Below are 25080 nucleotides of genomic sequence, written 5' to 3' on the forward strand. Positions count from 1 at the left end.
TTAATCTCCTTCCACCTATCGCATTCCCAATGCCCCTCCACCAAGTCCCTCCTCCCTACCTTTTATCTTAGCCTGCTTGGCATACCCTCCTCATTCCTGAAGAAGGACTTATGCCCGAAACATCGATTCTCCTGCTCCTTGGATGCTGCCTGACCTGCCGCGCTTTTCCAGCAACACATTTTTCAGCTCTCACTTAGTCTGCATGCGGATATAGACAGATTATCTGTGTCTTCTTCACCACTTGCCTTCCCATCTTAGTTTTGTGTCTGCAAACTTGGAAATAGTACATTCGCTTCCCTCATACACATCACGATTATATATTGTAAATAATTGTGGTTCCAACACTGGCACACCACCAGGTTCAGGTTGCCATCTGAACATGTCCTCCTTATCACAAGTCTCGTCTATTCCAGAAATAGAAATTGTTCATGAAACTCAGCAGGTCTGTTAACAGCTGTAGGAAGAAAGCAGAGTTAACAGTTTGAGTCTGGTGACTCTTCATCAGAACAGATGCTGCCAGACCTGCAGAATTTTGCCTTCGATTTCTGTTTTTGTTTCAGATCTCCAGCATCTGCAGTCCTTTCTTCTGTTTCTGTCTTAGAGTCATAGAGAGGTACAGCAGGGAAACAGACTTTTTGGTCCAACTCGTCCATCCCCACCAGATATCCTAAATTAATTTAGTCACGTTTGCCAGCATTTGGCCCATATCCCTCTTAAACATTTGGTATTCATCAACTCATCCAGAGGCCTTTCAAATGTTGTAATTGTACCAATCTCTACCACTTTTCTGGCAGCTCATTCTAATAAATTAGTCAGGCATGATTTCCCTTTCTTGAAGCCACTTCTGATTCTGCTTGATCATATTAGATATTTCTAAATGCTCTGCTATTTCATCCTTTATATTAGACTCTAACTTCTTTCCATTAACAATAAACAGTAAGTGTGTTGTGAAGGACATGTCCACAAATTTCGCTATGTAGTTACGAATTAATTTTGCCTGATTTTCAATGAATGACCATAAGACATAGAAGCAGATTTAGGCCATTCGGTCCATTGGGTCTGCTCCACCATTCAATTGTGGCTGATATGTTTCTCAACCCCACTCTCCTGCCTTCTGGTAACCTTGAACCCCTTACTAATCAAGAATTTAGTTTTTCTGTGTCTTAAATACAGTCAATGACTTGGCTTCCACAGTCTTCGGCAGCAATTAATTCCACAGATTCACCATTCTCTGGCTGAAGAAATTTCTCCTCAGTTCGAAAGGGTCACCCTTCATTCTGAGGCAGTCCTTCTCAGTATTCAGTAAGTTACAATTAGATCCCCCTTCAACTTTATAAACTCCTTCGAGTACAGACCAAGAGTCCTCAACTGCTCCTCATATGATAGTCCCTTCATCCCGGGATCATTGTTTTAAGCCTCCTGTTGAACTCCTCCAAGGCCAGCACATCCATCTTTAGGTAGGGGGCCCAAAATCACACGTTATTCCAAATACAGTCTGACCCAAAACCTTCTACATCTTCAGCAATGCGTCCCTGCTCTAATCCTCCCGACTGCCAACTAAACCTGCATGCTAACCTTAAGAAAATCCTGAACTTGGTCTCCTAAGTCCCTTTGTATGTCAGACTTACGAAGCTTTTCCCCATTTAGAAAATAGTCTACGCCTCTATTCTTGCTATCAAAATGCAAAACCTTGCACTTTCCCACATTGTATTCCATCTTCCACTTCTTTGCCCACAATCCTAGTTTGTCCAAGTTCTCCTGCAGCTTCCCTCGCTCTTCAACACTACCTATCCCTCAATCTATCTTGGTGTCAACTGCAAATTAAGCAGCAATGTCCTCAGTTCAGGATGTTTTAAAACTTAAAATCACACTAGTAGTGTACTGAATTTCAGGATTTTACACAGGTTTCCATAATTTAAATTGCTCTTATTATTTTTTAGAAAAAAAAGAGACAGTTGATAAATGAACTGGCTTTAAATTAAGTCTAATTACTGAATATATACAATTCAGAAGTTTAAAGAAACACTTTGCTGTAACGTATAATATCCCAATGTCTTATTCTCTTACTGAGATTGATGATTCATGTCAAAATTTATTATTTCTGACTCAGCTCAAAAGTTTCAAAAATCTATTGGCCAAAAGTTTCTAATAGAAAGATAGTCAGAGCAGCTGTGCAGATGGAAGTTGCATGTCAGACCTTTCCAGAAGACCAAATGCAGCTGACTCTGCAGGAATTGCCCAGAAGTTGAAATTTCCTTAGGAGTCTAGAATGTTCCGCAAACATCCCCTGCTTCAAGTTAGAACTTCCACCACCCATCCCAATTGGATTTGTCCTACCTGCCACCCTATCCCTACACTGCACTGCACACTTACTCTCTCGATAGCTTTCAAAGTGGTGACAGGACCTTTAAATCACAGAATGTGGCCTTTATTACTCGAAAAAAACATGTAGTTTCCACACTTGACCCTCTCTGCTCCTGTCTTCCTGGATTAGTTTGATGTGCTTTGGGTAAGAAGGCTGCTGGCCTGCAAGCGGAAAGGATTCCTGTAGATGCAAGTGTCTTTTTTTTTGTCCAATCTTGAAAATCTAGGCCATTGTACAGGTAAGATTAGAATTGTGCTGTAAAAGAACAGCAGGGCAGGCAGCATCTGAGGAGCAGGAATGTCTACATTTCAGGAATGAGGCTGGGAGCCTCGGGGGTGGAGAGATGAATGGGAGGGGTTGGGACTGGGACTGGGGAGAAGGTAATTGAGAGTGCAGTAGGTGGATGGAGGGAATAAAGGTGATAGGTTGGAGAGGAGGGTGGAGCAGATAGGTGGGACAGGTCATGGGGATGGTGCTGAGCTGGAAGGTTGGAACTGGGGTAAGGTGGGGGTAGGAGAAATGAAACTGGTGAAGTCCACGTAGATGCCATGGGGTTGAAGGGTTCCTAGGCGGAAGATAAGGCATTCTTCCTCCAGGTGTAGGGTGGTAAGGGAGTGGCGGTGGAGGAGGCCCATTACCTGCATGTCCTCGGCAGAGTTGTAGGGGGATTTGAAATGTTCGGCCGCGGGGTGACGGGGTTGATTGGTGCAGGTGTTCTGGAGATGTTCTCTGAAGTGCTCTGCAAGTAGGCATCTGGTGTCCCCAGTATAGAGGGGACTGCATCGGGAGCAACGGATACAATAAATGACGTGTGGAAGTGCAGGTGAAACTGTGATGGATATGGAAGACCCTTTTGGGGCCTTGGACAGAGGTGAGGGGGGAGGTGTGGGTGCAGGTTTTGCAATTGTTGGGGGGGTGTAGACTTAACCAAGTAGTCGCGGAGGGGCTGGTCTTTGTAGAAAATGGATAGGACGGGGAGGGAAATATATCCCTGGTGGGGTATTTGTAGGTGGTGGAAACGTCGGCAGATGATGCGATTTATGTGGAGGTTGGTGGGATGGAATGTGAGGACCAGGGGGGGTCTGTCCTTGTTACGTTTGTTACGTTAGGGGTGGGGTTCGAGGGCGGAGGGGCAGGATGTGGATGAGATGCATCGGAGGGCATCTTCAACCATGTGGGAGGGGAAATTACGGTCTTTAAAGAAGGAGGCCATCTGGTGTGTTCTGTGGTGGAACTGGTCCTCCTGGGTGCAGATACGGTGAAGGTGAAGGAATTAGGAATATGAGATAGCGCTTTTGCAGAAGGTAGCTGTGGGAGTCAGTGGGTTCGTTAAAAATGTCAATGTTGAGTCAGTCATCGTTGATGGAGAGGTTCAGGAAGGGGAGGGAGGTGTCAGATATAGTCCAAGTGAATTTAAGGCCGGGGCAGAATGAGTTGGTGATGTCGGGGTTGGAGCGGCAGGAGTCGAGGGCTGCATATTGCGAGGGAGAGGGGTTGGAATGGGGGAGGAGGTGGACAGGTTGAGGCGGTCAGTGTCTCCGTGCTAGTTGGAAATAAAGAGGTCAAGGGCAGGTAATAGACTGGCACCTAGTGTCCAGGTGGATGGGGTGTGTTGAAGGTGGGCGAAAGGGTCCTCTGAGGGTGGGCGGGAGTCTTGATGCAAAAAGTAAGCTCAGAGGCGGAGGTAGCAGAAGAAATGTTCAACGTCACAATGTGTATTGAATTCGTTGATGCGTGGTCGGAGGTGGGGTGAAGTTAAGGCTTCATTGATGCGTGGGCGGGGGGGGTGACTAGTTGATGTGTGGACGGAGGGGAATGATTCGTTTATGCATGGATGGAAGGGGATTATTCTCATTGTACAGGTAGTTATTCTATAATGCAATGGTTGCAATCTTGTGCAATCCCACAGTGTCGAAAAATTGCATTTTACAAAGTGCTTAAAGTGTTGGCACTGCAATTGCATTACAGTGAACACATGTTTTAAAAGTTTGCGCTTTAGAAAATGTCTCCATTTCATCAATTGTGTTACAGTGAATTTGTGTTAACAGAACATGTGTTATTGCAGAACGATCTGTATATTATAATCTTTAAATATTTTTGTGATATTTTCAAAAAGCACGTAATGTTATCTATAGCTCTTTAAAGGTATCTGTCAAACAGGATGTCTGGATACAGAAAACAACAAATGCTGGAGGTCATACCAGGTCAGACAGCATCCATGGAGAGAGAGGAAGCTAACGTTTTGATTCTAGAGACTGTCCATCAGATGAAGAGTCATCTATACTCGGAACATTAGCTTGCTTTCTCCATGGATGCTGCCTGACCCATTGTGATTGCCAGCATTTGTTTTCAGTACAGATTCCAGCATCTGCAGTAATGTGCTCCTGCCTGATACAGAATCTGTTTTCAGACGCTGTTCTCCTGATTGAAACAAGAAAAATCTTTCTGAAATCAAATATCCATATCCTTTTTCAAAATGTTTTGTAAACTCTGAGGAATTCATTTAATGCCATGTGTTTCTAATATTTGACTTGAAAGCTACCATTTTGTCTACCTGAGAGAGAAGACATATGGTTTATATTGCTGGAGGAAGTAGGTTTGTAAACTGCCGTGTTTCTCTCGTGGCATATGGTAAATAGCGCAAGTCTAACAGAAAAGAGGGCTTCCAGGCATATTAGACAATTTATTGACATTCCATACTCTCAACCATTTGCTTTAGACTATTGCCCTCTGACCTAGCAGTCTGGTTCTCTTGGGTTTCTGTCACACTTTCAAAGATTTGTAAAGTAGTTCCCCTGGTTAATCTGGGTCATTCGTGATTAACAGCAAGACCATAAGCCAAAAGGCATAGCTGGTTGGATCAGATATATAAGGTTTCTTGATTGGTAATACTTTAAAAAGATGAATATATTGGGTTCAGGAGAATATCTTGAACTTTAAAAACAATTTAAATTTTTGCATATAGTTTTATGTGCAGTATGTACAGAAAATACATCTCTGGAATTACTTTAATGGCTATGCTCTAAATAATATTTAATATTCTGTCTGCAATCTTTCACTTAGATACCTTAATTAAGATTACATTAGTCTTAAATTCTATCAAGTTATTTCAGTGCAGTTAATACTATTTATAATAGTTCCTCACAGTCCTGGTGATGTGGAGACAATTCTGCTTAAATTGAGTTAAAACAACTATGTCTGCAAAACCAGGGTAATCTTTAAGTTATTGGTAGTTTTGTTTCTAATTGCCAGTGGCTAGTAGTATGCATATAGGAAAGTGAGTGTAAAACTGTTCTGTTGGCTTTTAACAGTGGAGCTAACATTAAACTATTTATTTTGCTGTGTATAAAAGAAAATGAATTAGCTTATTTCAAGCCTTCCAAAGCAGTTTCTAACAAATAATTACTTTTAAAACTAAATTGCTTATTTTTGTTTTAAAATTCATTCATGGGATCGGGCTATCACCGCTGAGGTCAGCATTTTATTGCCCAAAGGCATATTGGTTCGGAGTCATATCTAGGCCAGATGAGGAAGGAATGCTGGATCTCCTTCCCTAATCGGCATTAATGAAACAGAATCTTTTAGAACAATTTACAGTGGTTGCATGGATGCCATTAGGCCAGCTTTTCAATTCCTTTGGGCGATGGGAGCAGAGAGTGGAAGAAGTGGAGCCTGCTGGGAAGGTAAGTGATTGTTTTTTAAGTGGGTGCGATCTTAATTTTGTGGTTAGGAATGGGACTCCCAGAAGGTATGTTGCCTCCCAGGTGTCAAGGTTTACAATATTTTGAAGGGGAAGGGTGAACAGCCAGAAATTTTGGTACATATTGGCACCAACGACATAGCCAGGAAAGGGATTGAAGATCTGAAAAATGACTACAGAGAGCTAGGATGGAAGCTGAAGAGCAGAACGAGTAGAGTAGTGATCTCAGGTTTGCTACCGGTGCCATGAGACAGTGAAGTGAGGAATAGTCAGGGACTGCAGCTGAACATGTGGCTATGCGGCTGGTACAGGAAGGAAGGTTTCAGATATTTAGACCATTGGTATGCTTTCTGGGGAAGGTGGGACCTGTACATGAAGGATGGGTTGCACCAGAACTGGAGGGGTACAAATGTCCTCAAGATTTGCTTGAGTGGTTCAGGAGGTTTGGCAGGGGGGTGGGAACCTAGAGCTACACATCTGATGGAGGAGTGGGGGGAGGTGGTGGTGGTGGTGGTGGGTGGTTGGTTGAAGATGAGGCAGAGATTGGATGTAGTGAATCTATCGGGAAGGTTTATCGTGTAATAGAACAAAGGGATTAGTTAAACTGTGTCTGCTTTAACACAAGGAGTGTCAGAAATAAGAGTGACAATCTTAGAGCATGGATCAGTACTTGGGACTATGATGTTGTGGGTTTCACAAGGGCAGGAATGGTTGCTAAATGTTCCAGGGTTTGCAACATTTAAAAAGAACAGGGAGGGGGGAAAAGAGGAGGGGGTGTAGCATTGCTAATCAGATAGTGCATCACAGCTACAGAAATTAAGGTTGTCGAGGAAGGTTTGTCTACTGAGTCATTAAGGGTGAAAGTTAGGAACAGCAAGAGAGCAGTCACCTCACTGGGGGTCTTCTACAGAACCTCTAATACAGTAGGGAGATCGAAGAACTCATGGGCCAGCAGATTTTGGAAAAGTGCAGACGTAGCAGGGTTGTTGCGATGGATGACTTCAACTTTCCCAATATTGATTAGAACCTCCTTAGTGCAGCTGGTTTCGATGGAGCCATTTTTGTCAGGTGTGTTCAGGAGGATTTTCGTACTCCGTGTGTAGACAGGCCGACAAGGGGAGAGGCCATTTTGGATTTGGTGTACGGCAATGAGCCAGGACAAGTGTCAGATCTCGCGGTGGAAGAACACTTTGGTGATAGTGACCACAACTGCCTCACATTTATTGTAGCCATGGAGAGGGAAAGGAGCAGTTACCATGGGAAAATATTTAATTGGGAAAAAGAATTTGGGATGTACAGATTGGGAGCAATTGTTTCATAGAAAGGGCACAGCAGACATGTGGAGACAGTTTAAGGAGCAGTTGTTGCAAATTATGTAAAACTTTGTTCTTCTGAGACAGTTAAGAGCCTTGGATGACGAGAATAAAGGAGTTTCTCGTCAAAAGGAAGAGGGAACAAGGGTCTAGCACAGCTTTATGGGATTACAGGCTTGCTAGGAAGGAGCTCAAAAATGGACTCAGGAGAGGGCACAAAAAGGGTTTGCCAGGAAAGATTAGGGAGAACCTAAAGGCATTTTACTCGTACGTGAGGAGTAAGAGAATAATCAGGGAGAAGGTCGGGCTGATCAGGGATAACATAGGGAACTTGTGTGTGGAGTCTGAGCAGATAGGGGAAGCATTAATTGAGTTTTTTGCTTCGGTTTTCACTAAGGAAAGGGACCTTGTTGTGAATGAGAACACTGAGGAATGGGGAAACAAGCTTGAACACATCAAGTTTGATGAAGTTGATGTACTGGAAATTTTGGCAAATATTAAGATTGATAAGGCCCCAGGGCCAGACCAGATTTACCCTAGGTTGCACTGGGAAGAGAGAAAGGAGGTTGCTAAGCCACAGGCGAAGATCTTTGCTTTTTCACTCTCCATGGGAGTCACACCGGAGGATCACAGGAAAGCTAATGTTGTTCCCCTTTTCAAGAAGGGGAATGGGGAAATCCCTGGTAATTACAGACAAGTCAGTCTTATGCCTGTGGTCAGCAAGGTTTTGGAAAGAATTCTGAGGGATAGGAGTTATGACTATTTAGAAAAGCAAAGTGTGATGAAAGGCAGTCAGCATGGCTTTGTGAGGGGCAGGTCATGCCTCACAAGTCTTATTGCATTCTTTGAGGAGGTGATGAGATAGTTTGACAAAGGTTGAGCAGTGGATGTGGGGTACATAGACTTCAGCAAGGCATTTGATAAGGTTTCCCATGGTAGGCCCATTCATGAAGCCAGGAGATATGGGATGCAGGGAGATTTGGCTGTGTGGATTCAGAATTGGTTGGCTGACCGAAGGCAGAGAGTAGTTGTAGATGGAAAGTGGTGAGTGGCATCCTGCAGGGCTCTGTTCTTGGGCCTCTGCTTTTTGTAGTTTTTATAAATGACTTGGATGAGGAGGTTGAGGGATGGGTTAGTATGTTTGCCAATGAAACAAACAAAGGTGCTGTTGTTAATTTCAAGGGCAATTGCAGGCTGCAGCGCGACATTGACAGTATGCAGAGCTGGGCTGAGAAATGGCAGATGGAGTTCAACCTGGATAAATGCAAAGTGATGCATTTTGGAAGGTTGAACTTGAATACTGAATATAGGATTAAAAACAGGATTCTTGGCAATGTGGAGGAGCAGCGAGATCTTGGTGTTCAAGTGCATAGATCCCTCAAAGCCACCACCCAAGTGGATAGGTTTGTTAAGAAAGCATATGGTGTTTTGGCTTTCATTAACAGGGGGATCGAGTTTAAGAGCTGTGAGGCTTTGCTGCAACTTTATAAGTCCCTTGTGAGACCACACCTGGAATACTGTGTGCCGTTCTGGTCGCTCTATTCTAGGAAAGATGTCGAGGCTTTGGAGAGGGTGCAGAGGAAGTTTACCAGGCTGCTGCCAGGACTGGAGGGCTTGTCTTACGAGGACTTGTCTTACGAGGAGAGGTTGACTGAGCTCAGACTTTTCTCTCTGGAGAGAAGGAGGAAGAGAGGTGATCTGATCAAGGTGTACAAGGTAATGAGAGGCATGGATAGAGTCGATAGTCAGATCCTTTTCCCCAGGGCAGGATTGACTGGTTTTAAGGTGTTGGGAGGAAGGTATAGAGGAGATGTCAGAGGTAAGTTCTTTACACAGAGAGTTGTGAGTGCATGGAAGTTGTGAGTGTTGTGAGTGCGTTGCCAGCAGTAGTGGAAGCAGAGTCACTAGGGGCATCTAAGCGACTGCTGGACATGCACATGGAGGGGAGTGTAGGTTAGGCTATTTTATTTTAGAATAGGATTAACCCTCGGCACAATATCATGGGCCAAAGGGCCTATATTGTGCTGTACTTTTTTATGTTCTGTGTTCTTTTGCAACAGTGAGGTTTGAACACATGTTCCCAGCAGGTTAGCATGAGGCTCCAGGTTACAAGTTCAGTTATATTACCGCTATACCCCTGTCCCCTTCTGTTACACACTGAAATTTGGTGACCAATTTGTGTATGGAAAGCTATCAACAATATAATTACTACTTGTTTTCCTGATTCTGAAATCATCAATGCAATATTCTTCAAATAATACCGTGCAGTATTTGCCTTTGTTTAATGTTGCATTTATGAAATAGTTTGCTGGAAACATGGTACTTCTTCAGTGCTGCACTGAAGCATAGATTGGTTACTATTTTTGCACACTCAGAAAATTTCGGCATATGGTGTTTAGGCCAGTAAATGGAGCTGAGGTGGAAGCCTGCTCACTATGTTAGATGGCCTATTTCATTTCCTGCTTTCTTATGTTCTTAGGCTCTCAACATAATTAAAATGACTCAGTGCCTCCAACAGCAGAATCCTTTGCAATAATATTTCTGTTGAGCTGCCATTACCTCTGAACATAACTGCAGAAACAATGTCTTATGTTTAAGTATTGGATGCTCAGAAGCCGGTAACTCCTTCCATTTATTTTATTGCTGTGTTTCTGAAATCGGAGCTGCTAATATTCCCTGTGAAGAGTGTTTTAAACGATGTCCTGATTTCTGTTTAGTTTCTGCTCAGAGAATGAATTAGTAATAGACTTAAAAGTAGAAGTACATTAATTGCTTTGCAAACAATGTAACTACAAGGTATTCTAACAAGTGGATGTACTCATAAGAGTTCATCTGCTTCCCATCATCTTCCAGCATAGTTTTGAAAATCTCTTAGCTGTTCAGAGTTTATATATTGCTGTGCATTTATCAGTTCAATATAATCTTAAACAAAAAGAAATTGCTGGAGAAACTCAGCAAGTCTGGCAGCATCTGTGGAGAGAAAGCAAAGTTTATGTTTCAGGCCCAGTGACTCTTCCTCAGAGGCTTTTCTAAATATAATCTTGTCTGCCCCAAGTGTGAAATTTTATTTTTGCATATCAGTGCTATAACATGTTTTTGGCAAGTGTAATTTGCAGCACAAATATTGTGCAATGTGAATGATGAGCATAAAGATCAAACCAACATTGTTTACATCAAATCCATTGCAGCAATTTCAGATCAAAAATGCATTTACTTGTTCAACCAATATTAGATTAGATTACATTACAGTGTGGAAACAGGCCCTTCGGCCCAATAAGTCCATACCGACCCGCCGAAGCGAAACCCACCCATACCCCTACATTTACCCCTTACCTAACACTACGGGCAATTTAGCATGGCCAATTCACCTGACCCTGCACATCTTTTGGATTGTGGGAGGAAACCGGAGCACCCGGAGGAAACCCACGCAGACACGGGGAGAACGTGCAAACTCCACACAGTCAGTCGCCTGAGGCGGGAATTGAACCCGGATCTCAGGCACTGTGAGGCAGCAGTGCTAACCACTGTGCCACCGTGCCGCCCTTAAATTAATTACTGATGACCACCTAACTATTGCCAACTGGTATACCTTCCATTCTGTCTTGTTCTGCTAAAAAGAAAGTAAGGGAGAAAAATTAAATGCTCAGTTGAAGAAATGGGTTATTTTAAATGTTTATTAGTGAATTTGGGTGTGTGAGATTCTATTCAATTTAATTTCCTTTGTACCTCATTGAAAGGTTCATATCGTATTCTTCAAAGGCTTTTGAACACCTTGTCTCCTTCTGCTTTAAGTTCCTGCTTTTTCCAAGCAGGGATTTTAAACCATTGTGATGTATGATTCAGGTGGAACCACTTTTAGTTTAGATATTAATGGTCCAACGTTATACTTTTCTTCAATTAATCATTTAAATTAATTATGTATCAGTTAAACAATGGAAGCATTTATTTTATGACATTTGTAATATGAAAATTCCAAAGACTTTGTTTTTTGCAAATTAATTGATCCTTGGAATATTATTGTAGTTAGTGGTGTGAAATCGTGGTTACAACATTGTTTTGAGGTAATTGAAGCCTGTTATATACTGTGATCTGAATGTTTTTGTCCTATATGGGCCCCAACCCCAAGGGAATATCAAGGAAACTGCTTTACTGTGATCCATTTAGTAGAACCTCACTATAACAGATGTCAGATTTTAAAGTTTAGAGTTGTGTATCTGAATTGCAAGCAGTAAAAGAGCAGCAAAACTATTGTCAGCCTAGCCAATGGTTATATTGGAGGCGACAGCAAAAAGAAAGTGGGACGTACAGAGAAGTTTTTCATCTTTTTTTCTTGTGTATGGATGGTATGAACAAAAGCTAAACATACAAATTCTGTTACTGATGCAACATCAATCATATTGTGACAAGAAAGATGATATGCTTATCTGAGGCCATAAGATTCATGTATAATTTTATTTGTGATTTCTCTTGTCCTGGAAGTTCTTTTGTTTCATTTTTGTCTGGGGCTGTTCAACTCGCTGCTTATGTATGACAAAACCAGTATCACAAGCCCTAATGCTGTCACGTGAAAAAGGTTGCACTCCCCTTTATTTCCAATGAACAGCACTTTTTAATTTTACTCTTCAGACAGTGACGATTCTTGAACAGCGACTTACATTAACAGAAGACAAGCTGCGGGAATATCTTGACAAGCAACAGACGTCATGATTACAGTAAGATCTAATGTTTGAAAACAGGAGTGAAACACCAGTGGAATTGAAAGATTAATCATCTTTTTTGACAGATATGCTTAATAGGCATTAATTCACACAAGTCACAAATCAAAGCATTGTTAACTAGTTGGTCCTCCTTGCGTTAATGTTGCTTGAGTATATCTGCCCTGACTGTTTCAGCAGTGATGTGTATGCTATTGTTTTTGTACTTTTTATGTACTCATGCCCTCTGTGAGAGAGTATCTCCAATGCAATAAATTGTTTTATTTCATACAGAAATAGACCCATATGTATTAATATTTTATACATTGAAATAAAATTATGATATTGAAGTTTGTAACTAAAATGTGTCAATTGCATCAGATGTGGTTTAATTGTTTACAATGGTTGAAAATAAAGGGCTGAACTTTGTAGGGGGAGCAATGGTCCTAACTACTGACCAGAAAGCCAGGCAATGCATCAGCATCAGTCATTTTGAGCATTCCCCAACTGGAATCTATGGCAGGAGAAAGTGAGGACTGCAGATGCTGGAGATCAGAGCTGAAAATGCGTTGCTGGAAAAGCGCAGCAGGTCAGGCAGCATCCAAGGAGCAGGAGAATCGACGTTTCGGGCATGAGCCCGACGTTTCCTGAAGAAGGGCTCATGCCCGAAACGTCGATTCTCCTGCTCCTTGGACGCTGCCTGTCCTGCTGCGCTTTTCCAGCAACACATTTTCAGCTGGAATCTATGGGAACCAGGCAGCTAATGGATTGCCTTCGGTGTTTCCTCATTTAAAGGTGAAATCCTGATTCCAAGAGCTTCCAATAATAATATCCCAATGCGTTAGGATATTTTTCTGTTAGCTTGTATACACTAGGATCAATGAATGCTACTGGGGATTTATAAGCAGAAAGAAAAGCAGATATAACTTCTGTATAAAAACAAAATGCTGGAATTACTCAGGTGTGGCAGCATCTGTGGAGTAAGTTAATGGACTAGATTATTTTCCTGTTTGCATTACAGGTGGAGAGACCAGGAAAATACTCAGGATGCCGCTCAAAGCATTCTTGTAGCCACTAACCATTTTCCTTGGAACAGGTTAGGAATGGTTTGGCTGTCCATTATATCACAGCAGATGGCCATTTAAGGTGGTTAAGGTCCTAATTCGGGAAGATTTCTGCACGTTTTCCAGCACTTGTTTTTGTTGTCAGAGCACCACTCTACCATCACCAACCAAATGGAGGCAGCCTCCTGGCATCAGGCTATTTGGCCATCAGAAGCAGAGGTTTCATTCCCCAAAAACAGGACCACTAACTAGAAAGGGCCTACCTGGCAGTCCAAATATTTCTTTTGGAGGGATTTCTCAGTGCCTCAGCCCTTGCTAATTTATAGAGTCATAGAGATGTACAGCATGGAAACGGACCCTTCAGTCAAACTCGTCCATGCTGACCAGATATCCCAACTTAATCTAGAGCCATTTGCCAGGATTTGGCCCATGTCCCTCTAAACCCTTGTTATTCATGTACCAATCCAGATGATGCTTTAAAATGCTGTAATAGTACCAGCCTCCACCTCCTCCTCTGGCAGTTCATTCCATACATGCACCACCTTTTGTGTGAAAAAGTTAGCCCTTAGGTCCCTTTTCATATCTTTGCCCTCACCCTAAACCTGTGCCCTCTAGTTCTGGACTCCCCCATTCCAGGGAAAAGAACTATCCAATGCCCTTCATGATATTATAAACCTCTATAAGGTCACCCCTCAGCCTCCGACGCTCCAGGGAAAACAGCCCTAGCCTATTCAGCCTCTCCCTATAGCTCAAATCCTTCAACCCTGGCAACATTCTAGTAAATCTTTTCCGAACCCTTTCACATTTCATAACATCCTTCCAATAGGAAGGAGACCAGAATTGCATGCAATATTCCAACAGTGGCCTAACCAATGTCCTGTACAGCCGCAACATGACCTCCTAACTCCTGTACTCAATGCTCTGACCAATAATGCAAAGCATACCAAACGCCTTCTTCAATATCCTATCGACCTGCGACTCCACTTTCAAGGGACTATGAACCTGCACTGCAAGCTCTCTTTGTTCAGCAACAGTCCCCAGGACCTTACCATTAAGTGTATAAGTCCTGCTCTGATTTTTCCAAACTCAGCACTTCATATTTATCTAAATTATACTCCATCTGCCACTCTGCAGCCCATTGGCCCATCTGATCAAGATCCAATTGTACTCTGATGTAACCTCCTTCGCTGTCCACTACACATCCAATTTTAGTGTCATCTGCAAACTTACTAACTGTACCTCTTATGGTCACCTCTAAATCATTTATATTAATAACTAAAAACAGTGGACCCAGCACTGATTCTTGTGGCACTCCACTGGTCACAAGCCTTCAGTCTGAAATGCAACCCTCCACCATCACCCTCTCTCTTCTACCTTTTGAGCCAGTTCTGTATCCAAATGGCTAGTTCTCCCTAGATTCCATGAGACCTAACCTTGCTCACCAGTTTCCCATGAGGAACCTTGTCGAACGCCTTACTGAAGTCCATATAGATCACGTCTACCACTCATCATTCCTTTTTGTTACTTCTTCAGAAAACTCAAATCGGGTTCGTGAGACATGATTTCCTATGCACAAAGCCATGTTGACTATCCCTAATTAGTCCTTGCCTTTCCAAATACATGTAAATCCTGTCCCTCAGTATTCCCACCAACAACTTGCCCACTGCCGATCTCAGGCTCACCAGTCTATAGTTCCCTGGCTTGTCCTTACCACCTTTCTGAAATTGTGGCACATTAGCCAACCATCAGTCTTCTGGCAGCTCACTTGTGACTATTGATGATACAAATATCTCAGCAAGAGGCCCAACAATCACTTCCCTAGCTCCCCACAGAGTTCTAGGGTACCTCACCTGTGACTATCGATGATGCAAATATCTCAGCAACGGGTCCAACAATCACTTCCCGAGCTTCTCACACAGTTTTTGTGTACTCCTGATCAGGTCCTGGGGATTTATCCATTTTTATGCATTTCAAGACATCCAGTACCATGTGTAATATGGACATTTTTCAAGATGTTACCATCTATTTCATCACATTCTATATCTTCCATGTCTTGCTCCAGTATTAACACTGATGCAAAATACTGTTGTAAAATACTCGTTTAGTATCTTCCCCCATCTCCTGTGGTTCCACACAAAGGCCGCCTTGCCTGATCTTTGACTGGTCCTATTCTCTCCCTAGTCACCCTTTTGTCCCTAATGTATTTATAAAATCCCTTTGGATTTTCCATAACCCTATTTTTTTTTAGATTAGATTACAGTGTGGAAACAGGCCCTTCGGCCCAACAAGTCCACACCGACCCTCCGAAGCGCAACCCACCCATACCCCTACATTTACCCCTTACCTAACACTACAGGCAATTTAGCATGGCCAATTCACCTTACCTGCACATCTTTGGATTGTGGGAGGAAACCGGAGCATCCAGAGGAAACCCACGCAGACACGGGGAGAACGTGCAAACTCCATACAGACAGTCGCCCGAGGCGGGAATTGAACCCGGGTCTCTGGCGCTGTGAGGCAGCAGTGCTAACCACTGTGCCACCATGCCGCTGCCAAAGCTATCTCATGTCCCCTTTTTGCCCTCCTAATTTCCCTCTTAAGTCTAATCCTGCTGCCTTTATACTCTTCTAAATATCCATCCTGTCTATACCTGACATATGCTTCCTTCTTTTTCTTAACCAAAACCTCAAATTTTCTCGTCATCCAGCTTTCACTACACCTACCAACCTTTCCTTTCACCCTAACAGGAATATACTGTCTCGAGACTTCCGTTATCTCATTTCTGAAGGCTTCCCATTTTCCAATCGTCCCTTTACCTGTGAACATCTGCTCCCAATCAAGCTTTTGAAAGTTCCTGCCTAATACTGTCAAAGTTAGCTTTCCTCCAATTTAGAACTTCAACCTATAGATCCATTTAATCCTTTTCCATCACTATTTTAAAACTAATAGAATTATGATCGCTGAATTCTCAGTCACTTGCCCTGCCTTATTTCCCAAGAGTAGGCCAAGTTTTGCAGTAGGTACATCCACATACTGAATCAGAACATTTTCTTGTACACACTTAACAAAATCATCTAATTTTTGTGAATGTCTCCAAGGGCAACTCCATGTTGAGGCATCCTCACAGTACCTCAACTGCCTGAGTGGCACGGCTTGCAGGAAAATCTAGCCTGGTGTTTCAGATCAATCACCATTTTCCAGAACTGCAATAGGTTGAGTGTGAGGGTTTTAAAGCAAATACAAAGGCACAAATATAGAGAGGGAAGGCACAAGAAAATGGGCTATGATAGGATAGAAGGAAAATTAAATGAAAAAACATTAATGGGCTTGTAAGGCAAAATGAGGTGATAAAGGGATAAATAAACAAAAGATGTGCCTTGAGGAACAACAATATAAACAGCTGGAAAAACTCAGCAAGTCTAGCAGCATTTATGGAAAGAAAGCTGAGTTCACATGTGTTCTGAAGAAGGGTCACTGGACCTGAAACATTAACTGTGCTTTCTCTCCATAATTGCTGTCAGGCCTGCTGAGCTTTTCAGAAACTTCTGTTTTTGTTTCTGATTTCTAACATCTGCAATGCTTTGTTTTGTTATGTGCTTTGAGGAGCTATTAATAGAAATTAACCATTGCAAACCGCTGTCTTCCAAAAGAAAGCCTCAAGGTAAAATGGAGGGGAAGAGCTTATCATCTAAAATCTAATGTTGAGTCCAAAAGACTATTAAGTGCCTAATTAAAAAATGAAGTGCAGTTCCCCAAGTTTACTTTAAGGTTTGTTGGAAAGTATAGAAGTTCAAAGTGGGAATGGTGCGAAAATTAAAATGACAGGTGATTGGAAGCTTGGCATCATGCTTGCAAGTCGAATGGAGGTGCTTCTCAAAAGGGATCCCAGTGAAAAGGAGACTGCATCAGTTGTGGTAAATACTGAATACTAAATTGAAAGAAGTATTAGCAAATTGTTAGTCCAGTTGGTAGTATTTAGGATCTTAAGAAAGAAAGAAAGAGATAAAAGGATAGGTGATCTAAACTTCTAAATACTACAAGTAATTCTGTAAACATATGCTGGGACTTTATCCTATTTCTATCACCACATGATGTTGGGGTGCCTGTATGTGTTCTAGTTTTGTTGGCGTAATATATCTTGGCTGAATTCCAAGATGTTAAATGTATATTTCATGTGTGAAACTTTTTCTCCTACACTGCTCATCTATGAGAAATTTGATAATTAATCAGAAGAAGGAAAACAATTTTTATCTGAAATTTACTGCAAACCACAGACACAACATATATAACTCCTTGGGAAAGATTTAAATTGCAATGGTAAAAATGTACTGTAAGAACCTCTACAAAGGAGGTTCAAATGCTGCAGTCATTTATGTATTTTCAAAAAAAAGTGCTGCATTAATGCATTTACAAAATGAAGTCCAGGAAATTTCCATCAAACATCAATTTTAAGGTTCTAAAATTATATCTCCTCACTGCTACACCTACCTCTGACTTGGTATATTTTGCCAACCATCGAGCTGTGTTTTCAAAAATGGTCAGGATATAAAAGGACATGCAGAGAAACATCAAATAATAAAGCTACTGATTTTTTATTTTAATTATGCAGTATCATCTACTTTTATACCACCAAATCTGCTTTATAAAAAAGAGACACAAGACATGATATTAGAATTAATTTTAACTTGTGTAGTCTGGAAGCTAGTGACCCTATTCATGTAGCATTAGAAGATATAAAAGTGGAGGAATAAAACTTCACTTGATATGAAAACTCTTCACTGTATATCCAATGTGTTACAATCTACTTCACACATCCACTGAATTAAATCTTGGACATTTCTATACAGGGGATTGGCTACCATATAGATAATATCCAATGAGGATCACTTAGTAAAGACAATAATTGTGGACCATGAATCTTAGGATAAAAAAAGTAAAGCTTGATCTCTTGTTACAATATCAATCAGTGATTTCATCTTACAAATATCATTGATTATTTTATTTTAAAATCAGGCTGGGAGTCTTTACAACCACATAGTGTTACCGAATTGTTGTAAAATGTTTGTAGAAAAAATGCAATCCGGTGTGTCAATTTGTTTATCATCTAGTGATGATGCCAACAAAAGCTAATATTTCTTGTTACATTTTGTAAATATTTTGCAAAGTATCACTATTATATTGAAAAGCAATTCATGACAGTGAAAAGTCAAAATCAAAAACTGTGCAACTGCTGATCAGTGTCTAATGTACCATACTAAGTAATTGTTACAAATCAGCAAAATGAAGCATTTCATAAGTTTATGAAACAAGGCACTGAATGTAAATTCAATTTTGCTGTGGAATTGCTATGTTAGACCAGACAGTAAAGGCACTGCATGATTTATTGGTACTTTTAGGAGTAAATTGCACCTAAGAGCATTTTCAGTCCTCCACTGTATGCAGTGGAGAAGAGAATCTGAAGAAAATGCTTTCAGGAAATACCTGGTGAATCAAATTTAGTGAAAGTGAAATTTGGATGCAAGTCTGAAAAGCCATGCTAGTTATGGTTTATTTTCTCATCACTGTTCTTTGTTTACAGAATTCCACATTAAATGATAAATTAATATTTTGGTGTGCACATGTAGCATTTTACTCAACACATAAAAACCACATGCCTTACAATTTAACTCTTTATGGCAAATTGTGTGATGGCTGAAAAAATTGCAAAATATTTGCTTTGGTGGATTGTCAAGCAAATGTGTACTGCTGCTGTAAACAGTGCTAATATCGTATGAACTATCACTTAATTCAGGTGATGGACTGTATATCAATCATTTAAATTCTTAGGTCAGTCAGATTCAGGGTTAAAATTCAATATTATGTAAATGTTTACAAAACTGAATTCTTCTGCTTTTTGATTCCAAAGATTGCAACAAATGCCTCAGTAATTTTTTTGTTATTTTGTCATTTTTGTTGGTCCTCTATTTGATGATTCAGATACAAGAGCTGTCAGTTTCAAGTAACTGCAAGTTAACAGGGTATATAAAGCTGTAATTGTCCTGATATACAATTGCTTTTATGCTCAAGAGCACAGCTGTGATGAAATCAGACAGTATTGTTCCAATTTTCATACAAGAGATTCAACTCCCACAGTTAAAATCATCTTGATTAGCAAAATACATTGTAACAAGTGAAAAGAAAAAAGTGATTACTGGATGGTATATCTGTACATTTCATTCCTCTATTAATAATCTGTGTCAAAAAAGAAATAATGAGTAATTTGGATAGTTTTCAGAAGTTTGTGCACTATAAACATATTACATTTGCTGTCTTTCAGACCATACTCTGTTTCCTTCCATGACTTCCTGCATCTTTAGACGTAAACATACTTCTACGCTTGCTCCTTCGGCAGAAACCAACAAATAGTGTGAATGTTTGGGTTTGGAAAAGAGGATGACATATAACAGTTTCCTCTTGAATTATAAACTTGTAATAGTAGTTGTAAGAAAGAGCATTTGCTGTTATTAATGATGTGATGTGAGAAATACGACCACATTATCCCAAGCTTAAAATTTCCAGCAAGCCTTTGCTCAAATAACAACGAATAATTTGGCTTTTTTAAATGACAGAGGTGATCTCATGGGTTCTAACGTGGGTTGAAGACAATTAACTGTGAAACTTTAGTAGCAGAACTTTGTGCCTTCTCCCAATAATCTTTTGTGACTAGTCTTAATAAAAGTATAAGTACAAAAATACCATAACCACAGGAGTTTTGCAAAATTCTTTCTGTTCAAGACTCTGGAAATGAGCCTTAAACTGTTCTCAACAAGCTCTCGACAAGTATACTTTCTGACAGTATTGTTGAATAGTCACATGGACTGAGAACTCTGGCTGATTTCACCACACCTCTTCTCCATGTCCTTCCCAGCTCTAGATCCCCACCAAGAAAATCTGCTTCTTTGTCACCAAACTGAATTTTACCTTCATAACAAAAGCAAGAAATCCAGATTAGCCAGTAAATGTAAAAGGCACTTTAAGATTAAGAAAATAGCTCCAGTAAAATATAATGACTCTGTACCTGGCCTACCTTTGAATGTGCTAAATGGTTTTGATATGAATAGTTCTTTAAAAAGCCATCTGTAATGGATTATTATTGATCTACAGTTTTTTTAGGACTACTTTCACATTGATTCCCCATTCTTTTCAGATAAAAGATAAATTAGAACAATAGAATTTTAGTTGCAGGACTTAATAGATTATTATTACTTAAGCTGTATGTAGTACAACAGTAAATTGTCTTCTCACAAAACCTGATTTTTCTCTAATGTAATTGCTTACAGAAATGTGATGTACAGAACTCCTGTCTGTTGAGCTGCATTACTGCTAACCCAGTGAGGATTCTATTGTCAGCCTATTTAATATGTTTTAGGTGTTTTGAAGATCTGGATCTTTGTCCATTTTGGAGTGGAAAATGGTGGGTTATTACACTATTTAACAGTATTTCAACAGCTAAGCACCTAGGGGACCTCAAATGTTTAACATAGAACGTTACTGTGCAGTACAAGTCCTTCGGCCCTCAATGTTGCGCCGACCTGCGAAATTAATTTGATCTAACCTACATCATTCCATTATTATTCATATATATGTCCAATGCCCATTTAAATGCCCTTAAAGTTGACAAGGCTACTACTGTTGTGGGCAGGCTGTTCCACTCCCCTACTACAGACTGAGTGAAGAAACTACCCTTAATATCTGGCCTAAATCTATCATCCCTCAGTTTAAAGCTATGTTCCCTTGTGTTAGCCTTCACCATCCGAGGAAAAATTCCTCTCACTGTCCACCCTATCTAACCTTCTGATTATCGGATTAAGTCACCTCTCAACCTTCTTCTCTCCAACGAAAACAGCCTCAGTTCCCTCCGCCTTTCCTCGTAAGGCCTTCCTTCCATACGAGGCAACATCCTCATAAATCTCCTCTGAACCCTTTCCAATCTCAATCTCCCCCCCCCACCCCCAAACAATAAACAGCAACACACCTTGTGCCTTCTTGGTGGCGGTACGGTGGCACAGTGGTTAGCACTGCTGCCTCACAACACCAGAGACCTGGGTTCAATTCCAGTCAGGCAACTGTCTGTGTGGAGTTTGCACATTCTCCCTGTGTCTGCGTGAGTTTCCTCCGGGTGCTGCGGTTTCCTCCCACAGTCCAAGAATGTGCAGGTAAGGTGAATTGGCTATGCTAAATTGCCTATCGTGTTAGGTGAAGGGGTAAATGTAGGGGAATGGGTCTGGGTGGGTTGCTCTTCGGAGGGTAATAATGTGGACGTGTTGGGCCTGTTTCCACACTCTAAGTAATCTAATCTAATCAAAACTTCCACATCCTTCCTATAATGCGGTGACCATAATTGCATGCAATACTCTAGGTGCGGCCTTACCAGTGTCTTGTACAGCTGAAGCATGCCTCGTGGGTCTGAAACTTAATCCCCCCCCAACCAATAAACGCCAACACACCTTGTGCCTTCTTGACAACCCTATCAACTTGGGTGGCAACTTTCAGGGATTTATGCACCTGTTCATCTACACTGTCAAGAATTTTACCATTAGCCCAGTATTCTGCATTCCTGTTACTTCTTCCGAAGTGAACTACCTCACACTTTTCCATATTAAACTCCATTTGCCACTTCTCAGCCCAGCTCTGCAACTTATCTGTGTCCCTCTGTAACCCACAACATCGTTCGGCACTATCCACAACTCTGCTTTCCTTAGTGTCATCTGCAAATTTATTAACCTATTCTTCTACGCTCACCTCCAGATCATTTCTAAAAATGACAAACAGCAGTGATCCCAAAGCAGATCCTTGAGGCACACCACTGGTAACCGAGCTCCAGGATGAACGTTTTCCATCAACCACCACTCTCTGTCTTCTTTCAGCTAGTCAATGTCTGATCCAAACTGCAAAATCACCTTCAATCCCAAAACACCTTACTTTGTGCAATAGCCTATCGTGTGGAACCTTATCAAACACCTTACTGAAGTCCATGTACACCACATCAACCGCCTTAACTTGGTCCACCTGTTTGGTCACCTTCTCAAAGAACTCAATAAGGTTTGTGAGGTACGACCTACCTTTCACAAAACCATGTTGACTATCCGTAATTAAGTTATTCCTTTTCAGATGATTATAAATCCTATCTCTTATAACCTTTTCCAACACCTTCCTCACAACTGAAGTAAGGCTCACTGGCCTATAATTACCAGGGTTGTCCTGACTCCCCTTCTTAAACAAGGGAACAACATTTGCTATCCTCCAGTCTTCTAGCACTACCCCTGTTGACAATATTAACATAAAGATCAAAGCCAAAGGCTCTGTAATTTCCTCCCTGGCTTACCAGAGAATCCAAGGATAAATCCTATCTGGCCCTGGGGTCTTATCTATTTTCAGATCTTCAAAAATTGCTAAAGCCTTCTCTTTGTTAACCTCAATCCCATCTAATCTTGTAGCCTGAATCTCCATATTCTCACTAACATTACCCTTTTCCATTAAACGCTTCCCCTATGTCCTCAGATTCTACACACAACTTTTAACTACTATCATTGATTGGCCCTAATCATACTGTAGTCATTCTTTTATTCCTGATATACCTATAGAAGGCTTAGGGTTTACCTTGATCCTATCCGCAACAACTTCTCATGCCCCTCCAGGGTCGTCTTAGCTCTCTCTTTAGATCTTTTCTGGCTAACTTATAACTCTCAAGCCCCATAACTGTGCCTTCACGCCTCATCCTAACATAATCCTTTCTCTTCCTCTTGTCAAGGGCTTCAACTTCTTTAGTAAACCATGGCTCCCTCTCTCGGGAACTACCTCCCTGCCTAATAGGTATATACTTATCAAGGACCTGCAGTAGCTGTTCCCTGAATAAGCTCCACATTTCAAGAGTGTACATCCCCTGCAGTTTCCTTCCCCATCTTATGCATCCTAAATGTTGCCTAAACGCATCATAATTGTCTCTCCCCCAGTTATACATCTTTCCTTGCGGGAAATACCTATTCCTGCCCATTGATATTGTAAACATAACTGAATTTGGCCACTACTGCCAAAGTGTTCACCTACCTCCAGCTAGGTGAATCTAACACCTGGCCACGTTCATTCACCAATACCAAATCCAATATGGCATCGCCACTTGTTGGCCTGTCTACATACTGTGTCAGAAAACCCTCCTGCACACATTGAACAAAAACTGACCCATCTAAACTAGTTGAACTATGGTATTCCCAGTCAATATTGGGGAGGTTAAAGTTCCCCCATAACAACTATCCCTGTCACTTTCGCTCCTATCGAGAATGATCTTTGCTATTCTTTCCTCTACATCCCTGGAATAATTCGGAGACCTACAGAAAACTCCCAAGAGGATGACCTCACCTTTCCTGTTTCTCACCTCAGCCCAAATTACCTCAGTGGATGAGTCCTCAAACGTTATCTCAACTGATGTAATACTACCCTTGATTAACAATGCCACACTCCGGCCTCTTTTACCATCTTCTCTGTTCTTGCTGAAACATCTAAATCCGGGAATCTACAACAACCATTCCTGTCCCCCCCTCCAGCCATGTCTTTGAAATGGCCACAACATCGAAATCCTAGGTATCAACCCATGCTGCAAGTTCACCTTATTCTGGATGCTCCTGGCATTGAAGCTTTCAAACCCATTTCAAACCAACATCTTGATTGCCAGTACCCTCCTGCGACCTTGTAAACTTATCCCTGACTTTACTCCCCTGAACCTTCTGTACAGTGGAACTACAATTCAGGTTCCCATTCCCCTGCTGCAGGTGAAGAGCATCCTGTTTGTAGAGGTCCCATCTTCCCCAGAAAGAGCTCCAAATATACAAGTTTCTTTTTAAAGTAAATTTTAAGTTAATCGTACAGTTATGCTGCAGGGTACAGAGATTTCAAAGACAACACTACGGTATTTTGGGACCAATAAAGCATAGAAAGAAGGCCCAAGACAAAAATGTATGCAGATCCAGTGGAAGTAAAAAGTCAGGAGAGTTCAATACGAGTGAAAATGCAAATAAATTTGTTAAAATTTTGATGATTTTAGCAGATAATGCAAAATAACTAGAACTAACAACCTGGATGTAGGTTTGCTTGCTGAGCTGGAAGATTTGTTTACAGATGTTTCGTCACCATACTAGGTAGCATGTTCAGTGAATCTCTGAATGAAGCACTGGAGGTGTAGCCCACTTTCTATTTATAGTTTGAGTGTCCTTGGGTTGCTGATGTCATTTCCTGTGGTGACATCATTTCCAGTTCTTTTTCTCAGGAGGTGGTAAATGGGATCCAAGTCAATGTGTTTGTTGGTAGAGTTCCGGTTGGAATGCCATGCTTCTCGGAATTCTCATGCGCATCTCTGGTTGGCTTGTCCTAGAATGGATGTGTTGTCCCAATCAAAGTGGTGTCCTTCCTCATCAGTATGTAAGGATACTAGTGAGAGTTGGTCATGTCGTTTTGTGACTAGTTGATGTTCATGTATCCTGATGGCTAGTTTTCTGCCTGTTTGTCCAATGTAGTGTTTGTTACAGTCCTTGCACGGTATTTTGTAGATGACATTAGTGTTGCTTGTTGTCTGTGTAGGGTCTTTCAAGTTCATTAGCTGCTGATTTAGTGTGTTGGTGGGTTTGTGGCTGACCATGATGCCAAGGGGTCTGAGTAGTCTGGCAGTCATTTCTGAGATGTCTTTGATGTAGGATAGAGTGGCTAGGGTTTCAGGACGTGGTTTGTTGCTCAGAAATCGGCAGACTGTGTTCATTGGGTACCCATTCTTTTTGAATACACTGTATAGGCGATTTTCCTCTGCTCTGCATAGTTCCTCTGTGCTGCAGTGTGTGGTGGCTTGTTGAAATAATGTTCTCATGCAGCTTCGTTTGTGGTTGTTGGGATGATTGCTTCTCTAGTTCAATATTTGGTC

At 41.3% G+C, this 25080-nt stretch overlaps 1 protein-coding gene across 4 annotated transcripts in view; it reads left to right on the top strand.

Annotated features, from left to right (window-relative positions):
• LOC122558936 (POC1 centriolar protein homolog A-like) overlaps positions 1–12529 on the top strand; it is a 116581-nt gene extending 104052 nt beyond the window's left edge. For 2 of the 4 annotated variants that reach the window (XM_043707912.1, XM_043707913.1), the window contains one exon: positions 12005–12526. In XM_043707912.1, the coding sequence (XP_043563847.1) occupies positions 12005–12085 (81 nt within the window). In that variant the 3' untranslated portion in view covers positions 12086–12526. Of the gene's footprint in view, positions 1–12004 lie in introns of all 4 variants that reach the window. The other 2 variants (XM_043707916.1, XM_043707914.1) reach the window with 2 other exon arrangements.
• The last annotated feature ends 12551 nt before the right edge of the window (positions 12530–25080 follow it).

Source organism: Chiloscyllium plagiosum, chromosome 18, assembly GCF_004010195.1.
Source record: "Chiloscyllium plagiosum isolate BGI_BamShark_2017 chromosome 18, ASM401019v2, whole genome shotgun sequence".
NCBI classification, from domain to species: domain Eukaryota; kingdom Metazoa; phylum Chordata; class Chondrichthyes; order Orectolobiformes; family Hemiscylliidae; genus Chiloscyllium; species Chiloscyllium plagiosum.